Genomic DNA, 15015 nt, shown 5'->3' with positions numbered 1-15015 from the left:
CTTCTCTCCTTCACATTTTCTCTCTTTCCCATAATTCCTCAAAGCTTTAGCTGCAAATGAAGCTGGTTTTCATTGCTACCATTTTGTTCTTTCACCTTCAAAACAGCCCAAAATTTGTTCTGCAATTGTAGACATGTTTGACATCTTATTCGGGTGGCGAAAGGCTTCGAAGTGGTAATTCACTACAAAACTTGCAATTTTGAAGCTGTTTTTCTTTTGTTGGAAATGTATCATGGTTTCTTCTTCTATAAACCAAACTCATTGTTTTGTTATGTGTGTGCTTGTTTTTCGGTCACAGCAAGAGGCTGACCAAAGAGGTGCAGTGCCGGCTCAAGTTGCTGAAAAACAAGAGACAAACAATTGTGAGGCAACTACGCGAAGACGTGGCGGAGCTGATCAAATGCGGTCACGAAGACAAAGCCTTCAACAGGGTATGAATGTAACAGTTGAAACCCCGTGACATTTTCTCTGTTTTTCTCATTTAATTCGTCATGAATATTTTAGTTAATTATTTAATGGTACAATAAATATAGTTGGTTGAACTAATCTGGCAGCTGAGTTCGTTTACCATTTTTTGATTCTGAATTCCGTGATTCCCCCAGAAGCACTTTTGGTTAAGAAAGTTGTTAGTTAAAACATAAAAGTACAACGACCAGAAAATATGCTTTTGTTGGAATTTCTTGATATTATTGTGATGCCAACAATTCTATGTTTTCTGGGATTCTTTTACTTTTCTTTCTCGTTGGTTTTAGTTCTCTAATTTGGGGTGACAAAAGTGGTGCGGTTAAATTAAAGTGCTACCGAGAAAACTTTATTGTCAAATTACTATTAACACTTTAGGTGTGCTTATGTGCTACAAGTTACCATTAAATTTATGCTGCATGGAAAATAAATTCACATTTCTCATTTTTCAGGTTGAGCAGATAATCAAAGACGAATCCGTAGTAGCATTGTATGAATTGTTGGACAATTTCTGTGAATTCATCCTCATCCACCTTCCTTACATCCGCAGACGCAAGTATGCCTTGATTTGAATTTTTCCTATTTTGTTCCTAAGTTTTTGTGTTTTCCTCCACTTGATCTCAAGTAATTGTGTTTTTGCTGCAATGTGTGGTTTTTCAGGGACTGCCCAAATGACATAAATGAGGCGGTTTCAAGTCTTATATATGCTTCTGCAAGATGTGGGGATCTGCCTGAGCTACGGGGGATCAGGAAGCTATTCGGTGAACGCCACGGGCAGAAATTCACAATGGGTGCTCTTGAACTACTCCCTGGGAATCTGGTGAACCGTGAGGTACGATGTCAAGTTATACGATTTTGCAACAAATTTTTTTAAAGGGTGTTTCTGTTGGTCTCATGAGGGTGTGAACTAACAAAATCCAAAACTACAGGTAATAGAGAAACTCTCCAAAAAGTCGGTAACAGATGATATGAAGCATGTATTGGTCAGTGAAATAGCAAGAAATTACTGCATCAAACCAGAGGTTTTGGCCATTGAGTACTATTCAGAATGGCAACAAAAGGTAATTACAAATTACATACTTCAATAAATATATATGTATAGAGCATTTATGCTATTATATAGCTTTTATCATACTTAAAATTTAGAATTTGAGTCCCTTGTTCAATGCACATTAGGTGAAGGAAATCAGTGGACATCAAGTATTGGATGCGGATGTCCAGACTTATTATGAACAGACCGAAACATCTGAAATGCAAATTTTAAATGTTGAAGAAATCGAAAGAGAATTCGTAGATGCTGATTCTAATTTATCTAGAACTTCTGCTAGTTCTTCATTAGCTACGCCACTGATTGAAGGGAATTTTTCCGAAGTTGGTTCTCCAAATATATCTACCCCGGGCACCGAAGAAAGTCGGGGCAGTACTTCTGGCAGCACAAGTCATGCTACAACAAGAGATGGAGATATTGTGATTTACCTTGATGACATAGAAGAGGTTCAGTTTTCTACAACAAGAGATGTAGACTCCCAGGACCAAAGACTCTTCAAGTTCAAAGCTATCACACCGAAGAGGGAGACTCTCGAAAGCAGTTGTGATCTCAGCTTTGTGGATTGTTATGAGACGTGGAGTGAGAATTCCGAGTCAAAAAGCCCTAGGAGATCAAGTTGGAAGGGAAGTGGGAAAAGACTGAGGAAGAGATCGGTTTCTCAGGAAAATCAATGGTTGAAGGATAATGAATGTCAAAGTTACTATGGCAGAAAGCATCTGAAAAATCAAAGTAGGTGTGGAACTGATACAAAAATATTAAGCTGTGGCTGCACTCTGGGAAATCCATGTTATTTTCCCATCCGAAAGGACGAAAATATTGATTGTAAAGTTCAACCGTGGAAGCAAAAGAGAGGGATTACAACTAGGGTTGGATTTCCAACTCATGGACATGAACAATTGAACAGGGGAGTCGAATGGCGTGCAGTGCCTCGAGAGCGAATGAGGAGGAAGAGCTATGGCAATGAAGCTATGCTGTACAATGTTTTCACATATCCGGATCATCAGCATCCCAATACGCAAAACAAGGTGCTGAAAGGAAGAGTGGAGGAATCGCATTTTCGATGTAGGCGTGCCTCATATGGTTCTACATCTCCAAATGTGACTAATTCTTGGAGTGCAAGAAAGGAAACGGTGCCTCCTTATTTCAGAACCGTGACAATGCCGCCTGAAAGAGCCAAGGACAATCACAAAGAAGACTTTCAACGATCATATTCCGACGCCTTCCAGTATCCTACTCACGTCCACCCTAAGCTGCCTGAGTATGATGACATAGCAGCTAAATTTATGGCACTAAAGAAAGAGCGTCTGAAAAATAAGCCTCATTGCAGCAACCAGAAAATTTAGCTTAGAACAAGGCAGTTTTCACTATATAGGATCCCTAGCTTTGTAATCTTTCAATTCAATTACACATTTCAAGTCTCTGAGGATTTCTTCTTTTGAATTTCCTAGTAATAGAAAGTAGAATTTTTTTTTTTTTTTTTTGGTTCTTTTGTTACATACTGTTTAGAACAACTTGTTATTATGGTTAATCTTCATTTTTACTACGAGCGATATTATTACTCTAAATTTTGGGACACAGTTACTCATTTGATATCGATTTATGGGTGAGCTGGGCCTTCAAACCCCAATTAGTCAGTGTCGCGCTATGGTCCTCCTCCGTCATTTTCCTCCATTTGTTTTGGTTCAGGGGCCAATTCTTAAGAATGTTTTGGTATTTCACTAGTCCCATAATTTCTACAAAACGGTGCTTAAAAATTGAGGAATTTGGGGTTTTATGTGGTTTTTCCTTTTAACAAGGGCATGTTCTATTCTAAGGTACTCCATTTTACATCAAATGAAATTTGAACTTTGGTGTTTAAAGAACGACATTTTATCATGACAAATAGGCAGAATGTAAGGAGACTAAAGAGCGAAACGCAATAAAATAAGAGACTACAAAATTTTACAATGCTATAATTAACACACACACGAAAAGTAGTTCACAGCTTATGAAAATTTATATTAACTCTAAAGTATTAAGTACTCCGTCACTTAGAGCCTTAGTTACAACAACACCAAAGCCTTTTTCTACTAAGTGGGTCGGCTGTATGAATCCTAGAACGTCATTGCGCTCGGTTATGTGCCATATTTTCCGTTAGATCCAAGTACTCTAAGTCTTTTCTTAGAGTCTCTTTCAAAGTCTTCCTCAGTCTTTCTCTACCCCTTCGGCCCTGAACCTTTGTTCTGTAATCACATCTTCTAACCGGAGCGTCAGGCCTTCATTTCACATGTCCAAACCACCATAACCGATTTTCTCTCATCTTTCGTTCAATTTCGGCTGCTCCTACTTTACCTTTGATATCCTCATCCCTAATCTTATCCTTTCTTGCGTGCTTACACATCCAACGAAACATTTTCATCTCTGCCACACACATTTTATATACATGTTGATACTTCACCGCCCAACATTCTTTGCCATAAAGCATTGCTGGTCTTCTTGCCTTAGATCCAATCACATACTTATCAAAGAAATAAGGGCTCTAAGCGGCGAAGTATCCAGAGTATTGAATATCAACCGAAAAATCAGACAAAATAGGAGACTACAAAATTTAACAATTCAAAGAGTTACAATTAACACAAACACACGCACAACAAAACACTTCACAACTTGCAAAGTTTTACAATCTTGTAGTGGGAGAAAATTGAAAAGCCGTTGACATGGATTTAAAGGCTTTAAATGACAAAATATTCAATACATTATAGCATTGTAGCCTCAACGCACAACTTTTTTTAACAAACGATATTATCTACGTTCAAGAGGATGGGAGAATAGGCTAAATTTTATAATGAACTAATAATAATGTGGTTCAAAATTCGCCTTTAACGAAAATCAAACTTAAGACTTCTTCACTTGTATTAACAATCAAGACAAAAGCAACGGATACTTCTAAACCCACCCACATGATATACTCATAGACATCTATAAAAAATAAAATTACCAATTTAACAACCAGATAACTGATATAATACAATGTAACTTATGCAATGCCGATGTGACGTGCCACCATACAAGTTCTCCTTATCAGCACTCAAACTAACTCAAAGGGAGACTAATAATAGATGGAAAAAAGAAGAAAAAGATGGTATCCGTTCTAGATTTTTATCCTTATCCTTCACTTTGGCGAAACAAACCCATAAAACCAGACAAAGGCCTTTTGCATGCGCAACGCCATGTGTCCAAGGGAAACCAAGGCTTCATGCAGTGCCCACCGGAGGAGGATTCTCTTCTCACTCCCTTCCCTCACCTCCTTTCATATATTATTTTTTATCTTATTATCTCTAATAAAAAAAATCAATAAAAAAATCAATATAAGATACATAACTAAACCGTACAAATAGAAGAAAATGAAAGAAGAGAGAGGGAATCCTTCTCCATGCCCACCTGGTACTTTACTGTACTCTACTCGTCTCTCTACTTGTTCTTACTTGGCTACTCTACTCTCATGAAAATGTTGTTCCGACGTCATAGTATCGGTGTATTTTCCTGATAGATTTTTGGGGATTAAGGATGATAGATTGGTAAAATGTAAATTTCAAAGAAAAAGATTTTGAGTTTTTGTCCCTCTGTTCATTTGCCATCTTGTATATGCAAGTTCAAGGATAAAGTCAAAACCACATTTGTACAACTGACCTCAGCTTCACAAAGGGTAAAAAGGTAATAAACCAAAACTTAGAAACTTAAAACAACAAAAGTAGGGGTCTTGATCCCTTCAATGCCAAACAAAAGAACCGATCTGAGCCGTCAAAACTGAACCGTTTTTAACGTTTCCTTTTTTTTTTTTTTTCCACCGTTCAAGCCACGTAATCCAGCCCCAGCTCTATTTTACACGCGCCGTCGTCAGCCGGCGATACGCCGCCGAAGCCAGCCTCAATTCTTCTCTTCTTCACCGGAACGACGTGGTTGGCACGTGATTGCGGCTGCAACCCAAGCGTCAGCTCCAAAGCTAGCTCCCCATCCTGAACAGACTCTGTCCGCTTGCGAGCCGACTCGGGCTCGGCTCGGAAAAAGAGCTCAGCCTCAGCCGTCTCGGACGAAATCATGCTCTCCGATTCCTTGCTATCACCGTCCACGGTGGCAGCCGCCTCGGACTGGTGACTCAGCGATGACTCGTGACTCATCGACCGGTTGAACTTGTCCGCAGAGCAGCCAGTCCAACTCGGCTTGGCCGATTCATCCGCTCCCGAGGCACAGCCAGAGCCCGAGCCGGAACCGACCTTATTGGTCTTCGGCTTGACAGCGGACCGTTTGAAGCGGTACCGGGTCTTAACCTTCTGAGGATCGTTGGACGCGGCCGAGTTCTCGTCCTTGGACACGTGGCGAATGTCGTAGGCCTTGAGAGGCGGACCATGCCCATTCGCCGCCGCTTCGGAAGTAATCGGCGTAATCGACTGGCCTTTCAGCACGGCTTCAACGGCGACTTGGCAGAGCTGCCAGCTCCCGGACCACAACAACCCGACCGACCCGTAAATCGGGTTCACAATCCGACCGCATGCCTCGTATAGCAAAGACCGAAAGATGGCTGTATTACCAAAAGCAAAAACTATTAGCGCCCTGTATTGTGTTTGTTTCTCGGGAAAACAAAATGGCGGAAAATAACGACATGCAACCGGAAAAATCAAAAGAGAAAGAGAACTGACCAGGGCGGAGGTGTTCGGGGCCGGCGTTGATGAGGTTCATGAGTCCGGCGCGGCCGTAGAACTTGGCGAGGAAGACGGTGGCGTTTGCTTGGGATTCCGGGCTCTTAATCCACTGCAAGCAAGGCCTGATGCTGCAATTCTCGCTGCAGCCCTTGCGGAGTATTCGGCATCCATTACAGCTTATCCGCATTTTCGCTTTCTTCTTCTTCAAAACAGAGAGATGGGTTTTTCTGGGTATTTAGAGAGAGAATCTTAGGATTTTTAGAGAGAGAAAGTGGTGTTCTTGGGTTTAGGATTTTGGAGAAGGAGGAGGAGGGTGGGGGATTTAAGAAGGGTGCGCGGTTGGGTTTATATGGGGTGAGCTGCTGGGTTTACTATTTTTCTCTCTCTGCCCACTGGCTGGTGGGGGACGCAGCTGTTTTTTAATTGTGTGCAAAATAAGACACTGGTTTTCACACTCAAGGATTAAGATTCATTAGTTTAGATATTTTAATCATTTTTATTATTGCTTAATCCATTGTACTAATTTCTTTCATGACTCTCGATTTCAGCGCGTGACGCTAACTCCCAATTAGTGGGAGCCTTTGCTTCCCTCCCTTGGGTTTTGGGGATTCACCCTTTTGATGGGATGGGTGTCAAGTTGGGAAAACTACTTTGGTTTTGCAATTTCAAGAATTTTGAAGTTGAAATATTTGGTGGGTAATTATAAACAAATAAAAGGACAATAGTAGGGAGGTTAAATTTTTTATATCAAAATTTTAAATTAAATTTATAAACTAAATAATTTGGTTATTGATAATTGAATTATTACTTAAACGTTGATTAACGTGCTTATTTCTTATTGATAACACATTATTTGGTTTGCAAATTTTAGTTTAAAATTTTGATCTCCCTAGCATTACTCTAAATAAAATATAGTGTATTTCGCACTTTTTGGACCTTTTACATTTGGTCTCCTTAGCATTATTCCAAATAAAATATAGTGTAATTCACACACACTTCTTTGTACCTTTCACATAATTTTTTTTATTAATTTTTGTATTTTGATCATTTTTCCATGAATCCAATTCGACAGTCAAAATAAAGAGATGTGTGTCAAATATAAAAAGGGATGTGTGAAGAACCTCATCATAAACAAAAGATTATAGACACATTAGTAGTCCATTATAATATTAGTGATCTCTTCATTCGTAGGTGAGAAATTTATCAGTTAACTTCTATAATGATGTTTGATGTTTAGTGTACATTATGAAAGAGAAGAATTTCTGAAACAAAAATGTTATTCTTATCATTTATTCGTATCATCTCTTCAATATAGATAAGATTAGATATATCAGTGGATCCTACCTTTATTAAAAAAAATGTTACGAATAAATAGTAAGTGTAACATTAGTATGTTACACTCAAGAACTTTGATTTAGATAGTTCAAAGAAATTACGATTGCTGTGGTGAGGGTAAGATGGTAAATGCACGGCGGAGGCAGAGACAGGTGGGGAAAAGAGTGGAGAGGCATGCAGATAGGAACAAAACCAGAGGAGGGAAGAGCGCGGCGCGTGTCAGGCACGTTCAGTGTCAGGGTGCGGTCGAATCGGGTTCCAAGAGCTCGCTGTTTTAATGGAACAAAAACAAAAACAAATTAATTAATTAAAAAATGGAAGTGGCGCGTGGCAGCCACGTTGAGGTGCAAGGCTGCGGTCGAATCGCCACATATCAGTGGGGTGGGGTCCAAGGAAACAGCTAAATTTCTTTTCTTCAAAAAAAAAAAAAAGAAAAAAAAGGGAAATTAATTATAGAAGAAGCTGGAGTAGAAAAAGGTGAAAAAAGCTCCTGGTTTTCGGGAGGTCGTACTGGTTTCGGAAAAAACCGGGTGAGGGGATTAAAAACAGGGTGTCGGTTTCCGGTTTTGGTAGGGACTGTGGGCGCCCTAGAAAGTACATGACCTATTCGCCAACGGTTTTGGAGGGATCTTTACTCGAAGTAAGATTCTTTTTTTTTTTTTTTTTTTTTTCATTTCTATTTTTTTATTTGAACAGTTACGATTAAATTACGTTAACATCTTATATTAATTTTTTATAGTAAAAAAAGATAAAATAAGAAAATATGAAAGAAGAGAACGGAAAAAGAAGAAGAGAGAATTGTAATCCCTCTCACTCACGACTTAACTCTCAAATTAGTATTTAATTATCTTTTTTTTTTTTAAATAGACTAGCCGGTAGTTTCGCCGCATCGATCAACCTTTCTAGAGAGCTGAATCGAGAAAACTCATAGAAAAAATTTTAGTTAGTATGCCATCATCATACGATTTTACCAAATATAAAAATCAAACTCAAAACATACCTTGTAAAATACAAGTCTAAAATTCTTTCTCGAACACTGGACCACCTCATAGTTGTTAAGTATTTAATCTTTTACGTTTGCTTTGTTTTATATTGGGTTTTATGTTTGTTTATGAAATTAAAATATCATGCTTATCCTATAAGGCGGGACGTCCTAGTTGGATTATTTTACGTAGACACTGCCTGCACCTGGGTCCAAACACCACTCCACACGCAACTCCAGTTTCTTCGGTTTCTTCTCATTTTTTTATTCTTTGTTTTGTTGAAATTTTTTTATTCCTTCTTAATAATTGCTTAATACTACAATCTAATATTTTTTTTCATTAGTAAATAAGTGGTTTTATATTTGATTTTTACTAAAGACGAATTTGAATCACATTATTACTTAACCATTTTGAAGCTTAACCCACTTTATTCATCATATTATAACTAATATTGTTTGTTTATAAAAAAAAAGAAAAATTTAACAGTTTAAAAATTGAAAGGTTGGCAAACAAAATTGCATACAGGATTGCACGGTTTAATCTGAGTTCCAATGATTGTATAACTTAGTTTGAAAGAACCACATGATATAATTGCAAATATTTTTTATCAAGGATAGTACTAGTTAACTTTTTATGGTGTAGAGTTTTCTTTTTTTCTTCAATCAGATTAAAATTCCAACAAAATTTGTATCAAGACCCATTGTTATATACCTTGTCCTTAATATGGTACGTATTCTACTTTCTATCAATTAATATCGTGCCTTTCCCTCAAAAATTCTAATTGCACGTCGTGGACCGGTGGCTAGAGGATCCTCCCCTAGTAGTTCCGAAATCAAACTGTTCTCTTCAGCTTTAGTGTAGCTGAGGATAGTAATGAACAAAGTTTGGCTGCTAAACAGTTATCCTAGTTGGATTATTTTACGTGGACACTGCCAACACCTCGGTCCTAACGGCACTCCACACGCAACTCCAGTTTCTTGGGTTTCTTTTCATTTTTTTATTCTTTGTTTTGTTGAAATTTTTTTATTCCTGCTTAACAAATTTAACAGTTGCTTAGTATTACTATCTAATAGTATTTCTTTTCATTAGTAAATAAACGGCCTTAGATTTGATTCTTGCTAAAAACGAATTTGAACTATATTATTACTGAATCATTGTAAGACTTAATTCACTCTGCTTATCATAATGTAACTAATATTGTTTGTTTAAAAAAATAAAAAATAAATTTAACAGTTTAAATATTGAAAGGTAGGCAAACAAGATAGCACACAGGATTGCACGGTTTAGTCTGAGTGTCAATGATTGTACAACTTAGTTGAAAGAACCACTTGATATAATTGCAAATATTTTTATCGAGGATAGTACTAGTTAACTTTTTACGGTGTAAGTTACTCTTTTTTTCTTCGATCAGGTTAAAATTCCAACAAGATTTTTGTCGATACCTATTGTTATATGCTTTATTCTCAATATTGTACGTATTTTACTTTTTATCAATCAATATCGTACCTTTCCCTCAAAAATTCTAATTGCAAGTCGTGGACCAGTGGTTAGAGTATCCTCCTCTAGTTGTTCCGAAATCAAACTTTTTTCTTAAGCTTGGTGTAGTTTAGGATGGTAATGAGCAAAGTTTGGCTGCTAAACAGTTATCAGGAGTATTTCATAAAAAGCCAATATGGCTGCTCTTTGATTTGGCAATTGTTCAGTCATTTTCTCTTTTCTAAAGAATTATTAATTTCGAAAAGTCATTTTCTAGCAAATTCGTTGTCTTTTTTTCTTCTAAGGAATTACTGGCAACATGATTACGAACTCAACCAACCTTCGTCGACAGAAATTCTCATTTTCATTAGTGGAAAATAAAGACTACACCAACCATTTCACTCAGGTAGTTTATGTATTCGATACTAAGTTAGAAATGGGTAGGTACTAGTGTGGATTATGCTTCTGGATTTTGGATTTCGGTGAATTTGCTAAAGAATACTTGTTTAATGTACTCAAGGATTGAACAACTATCCAACTTTATTATGGCCAAAGGCCAAATATAAATTGTTTATACGATTGTTCTTAATTAATCTTGTAATGATTCAGCTATTTTTTTCGAAAAAATGGTTTAATCCAGTTGTATGAGAAATGTTTGGTTGTGAGTGTCATGCTACCGTAACATTAATCAACATGTTGTTATCAAGTCATTCATATACTAACACTATTAATTCGTTTTATGAGAAAATTCTTAGGTGGGAGCATCATACTATACATTGTAGTATTACAACGTCACTTGTATTCAAATATGTGTATCTATTACATTGTAATACATAATTAGTTAATAAAACTTGATTGTTACACCTAAAGGTCTTATTGATTTTATGTCTATTTACTTTCATATTTATTGATTGCTACTATTGACATTCCAATAAAGTCATCATACTCATCTTCAGTGACAATACCGGGTTAGAAGTACATGATGCTCTACCGAAAATTACCTTTTGTTTGACGTACCGACTTTGGTCGGACAAAGTAACTTTATCCGACGAAATAAAACACTTTGTTGGGCAAAAATGGTTAACATTTAGATTTTTTAGAGACTTAAACTTCGTATAATAAAATCAAAAAAATATTTTGAAATCCTTTCGTTGGGAAATAGTTGTAAAACGTTTAACGATGAAATCCTTATTTAGCCTGTCGAAATTCTTTCGTCGGGAAATAGTTTTTTTGGAAGTGCTTGCCCTACCCATTACAATTCATACATTAATGTTGTTATTATTACTACTATTGTCAATCCACAAATTAACATGCGTGCATAAATACATTTTTACGTACATATTAAAATGTGATTGACATGAATATAATTCCAACTTATAATGGAGTCATAAATATTATCGATCAATTTTTGCAGGCAATGAGGCGAGGACAAAGTTGGTTGAAAGCCAACCCTCCGTCAACTTTGATTCATCATAATTCTTGCTCTTTCTTCAAGAGTGAGTAATTTCGTAATGCAATAGGGATAAAGTAGACCAAACAAAGAAAATAAAATAATAAATAGTTGTCGTTTTCTTTGTTTATTATATACCAAAAGCATGAGGTGAAATGCATGTACGCATAAAGAGTAAAATCCTATCCATTTTTCATCCTTCCTAATTCCTTTCCAAACGCATGGGATCACTAGTGGGCGGCTACAAAGAATTGGAAATAAATTTATTCCACTTTCCTACCACATGATGCATATTGTTTCGAAATCATGAAAAAATAAACTTAATTTAATGAGATTCCTCGATACCAATTTCATTTGGTTGAAAATTTATTGAGTAGGTATGGCCAGTAGTTGCAGTATTGTGCTTCTTGAAAATGAATTCCACGTTAATCGAAAAAATAAGTTGTATGAACTTATAAGTAAGTTGATTTACCTTTCATATAACTAAACCTCAACTTTCTTATTTTTTAGTTCTTTTGTTAAATTGTCCAAGTAATTTAATCAAAGATAGTATTAATGTCAATTAGTAGTGGCTACGGTCTATGAAATTTTGACATAATACTCTAATTTTTTTTTTTAATATTAAACTACACTAGGGGGGCAATGGACTAAGCCTCACAATGAATTTGTAATAATGTGGTTCAAATTCATTTTTAGCTAGAATCGAACTTAAGACATCTCACCTACAAGTAAAAATGAACACTACTAGACCGTAATACTAAGCGGTTAATACTCAATTTAAAAGGCTAAATGCACTCGTGAATCCTTTGGAAAGCAGGTCGATCGGTTACATGCACAAGCCCCCAAAGATGTGCGGACAAAATGACATCGTTGCGTAGCAGCGTCAATCCTAGTGTTTAGGAGGCTCCAGATACCATTTACCTGCTTGAGCTTTATGAGTTGGGCAACTATGCCTCCACCCTCGCTGGTGATGGTCCTCTCTCGTGACGACTACCCTGTCCTCTATTGTGCAATTTTTTAGGGGCTTCTCCCTTTTCTTTTTTTTTGTTTACCTATAGGGTATTATGGTGACGTTTAATTGCCTCTTCTTTCTAGGTTCTTTGATGCTCCTTGCGTGATTAGGCAACACTTTTCTTCCCCGTTGCGGGATTGGGAGTTGAAGTGCGACTCCTGTTTGTATTTCACTTAGCTGATTTCAATATATTAATTACTATCTTTCCTAAAAAAAAAAATAAAAAAAAAGATACCATTTACCACCTATTACAAAATCTGTGTCCTACCTCCGGAGTAGGATTCTCTCCCCTATTTTTTTCCCTCCTCTCCTATTTGAACGGTCACGGTTAAGCCATGTCAACATCTTATACTAATTTTTTATAGCAAGAGAAAGACAAAATAAGAGAATATGAGAGGAGGGAATGGAAGAGGATGGAAAGATGAAATGAGAGAATCCTAGTCCCCTACCTCCTCATTTTATTGAAAACAACGTGGGCCATCCGACCATATACACTTCTTAAAAGGAAAATGTTGTTTACCAAAAAAAGGAAAAGGTTTGTTGGATGTAGGGATGACAATTCTAACCGTTAAACCCAATAACCGTGGATAATCGTTCGAATGTATTGGATTTGGGTATGAAAATTCAGGTATATTTTGGGTATGAGGAAAAACCTTGAATATTATTCGGTTATGATTTTGGATATGATTATAGGGGTCCCCAATTCATATCTGTACCTGAATCCGAACCGAATAATATATAATATAATTATATGTATATATATACATATATATATATATGTGTGTGTGTGTGTGTATATTCATTCTTCACTGAATCTATTACCTTGAGAATACAAAAATTGCATTGTGTGAGTTGCATTTTGTGGCAAAGTTCAAAAGTTTTGATATGAATCAAAATATATGAGAATTTAATAATATTTATGTGAGATATCAAAGATCAACCAACATTATCAATGTTTAACTTTAATTTTTATGTTCCACAAGATCCATTAATTAAATCATGTTATACATCAAATATTTAATGACGAAATTAATATTTACTAAATTATCATGCGTCAATTGGGCGAATATATTTTTTGTATTAACGAAGATGGATATAACCGTTAACCAATGCGAAATCCATTATCCGGTGGGTATGGTTATAGATAATACCTGATGGTTAATTTGTGGTTATGAATATGGTTAATTTTCGTGATTATGGGGATGGATATAACATTTTCATCCCCAAACCGATCCGTTGCCATCGATCCCTAGTTGGATGCACAGACTCCTAATTGGGAAATTTATGTTCCTCTAATTAAAAAATGTTTGCACTTTGCAACAAACTATTAATTAAGACTCGGAGTGTGATTAATTGATTATGAATTCAATATATGATTTTAGGAATACTACGTATTTGTAATATTATAGGGGACGAATCCGTAACATTATTTTTTTATATAACTTTTTACACATATTTTTGTGAAGTTCATTTTATAATGTATTTTAACGAACTGAGTAGTCTATCTTTTAGGTATTCCCTAAAAAATAATGTCTACCAAAAGTCACCTAAATCTAAAACCATATGACTATTAGTTTAAAGGTTTAGGATTCTTTATTGTAGAATCGTATTCATTTATTTTTTTCACTACAAATGAAGGTCTTAATGATTTTTGATTTGTCTAATTTTTTGCAAGGATGATCTATGAATATGTTCTAAAAGATAGATGGTTCGAATCGTCAAAATACATTACATTATAAAGTGAGCCCAAAAAACATGTGTTAAAAGTTGTGTAAAAAAATGATGTCACAGATCTAGTACCATATATAAGATTAATATCATATAATTAATGCGTTACCAGTCGATAGTGGTATGTACATATATATCACGTTGATTAATATTTTAACTCGTTGATGGTTAGTTGTATATAACATTCTGCACTAATCGAACTTAACATAAAAATGCGGTTTCCGTAACACTACTCTTATAAATCAAGCCTCCAGCTAACCAAAACAACTAAACATTATATTTTAGTTGATCATAAGCTAAAAGTATTCGTATTTTGCTAAGCAAAAGATGACAAGTTGGGTTAGGAAACACATGTGCTATATATGGTTGGGGGGAATAATTCAGGTACCTAATAGCACTACATGAATGTGCGAACAAACTTACTAATGTTATGTTTTATTACCCACAACTTGCATTATGATATGTTGATTCGTACATGACTTAGTTCTAAGTTCATGTGAATTCGAACACAAGATTTGGGTCGTCCCATTTCTTATTTGGACCTTATTGCAGTGACCCTAATGATGGTCTTTCTTAATAAATAATTAACAATATTCTTTGTAATAATGAGGGACGCACAACAACATAGATTAATATGTATAAATTATCCTAATATATACATAAGCCTTCATGTATCTCAAGGGATGATACTTTGAGTTTCGGATGAATGCACATATCCTACTTTTTTTTTTTTTTTTAATAATGTATATTTATCATATAAATTTTATAATCGGAATCGGTAAATTTCTTAATCTTCATTTGAAGATCATCTTTATAAAAAATCATTCAAATCGTATATTGTT

General features: G+C 35.8%; 2 protein-coding genes across 2 annotated transcripts; one reads left to right on the top strand and one right to left on the bottom strand.

Moving 5' to 3' along the window:
* On the top strand, window positions 1-2963 carry LOC125475032. The gene is made up of 6 exons (XM_048579368.1): window positions 1-174; window positions 299-431; window positions 915-1018; window positions 1123-1294; window positions 1392-1523; window positions 1639-2963. Exons 1-6 carry the CDS (start codon window positions 134-136, stop codon window positions 2851-2853), a joined length of 1797 nt encoding a protein of 598 aa, XP_048435325.1. The 5' UTR covers window positions 1-133; the 3' UTR covers window positions 2854-2963.
* Window positions 2964-5079: 2116 nt separating this feature from the next.
* On the bottom strand, window positions 5080-6531 carry LOC103935351 (LOB domain-containing protein 41). The gene is made up of 2 exons (XM_009345109.3): window positions 6187-6531; window positions 5080-6068 (listed from the first exon to the last, which is right to left on the bottom strand). Exons 1-2 carry the CDS (start codon window positions 6374-6376, stop codon window positions 5341-5343), a joined length of 918 nt encoding a protein of 305 aa, XP_009343384.2. The 5' UTR covers window positions 6377-6531; the 3' UTR covers window positions 5080-5340.
* Between the last annotated feature and the right edge of the window lie 8484 nt (window positions 6532-15015).

Source organism: the organism of the source record quoted next, unplaced genomic scaffold, assembly GCF_019419815.1.
Source record: "Pyrus x bretschneideri cultivar Hongxiangsu unplaced genomic scaffold, Pyrus_bretschneideri_v1 Contig13, whole genome shotgun sequence".
Lineage (NCBI taxonomy): Eukaryota > Viridiplantae > Streptophyta > Magnoliopsida > Rosales > Rosaceae > Pyrus > Pyrus x bretschneideri.
This window is presented reverse-complemented; position numbering and strand designations above follow the sequence as displayed.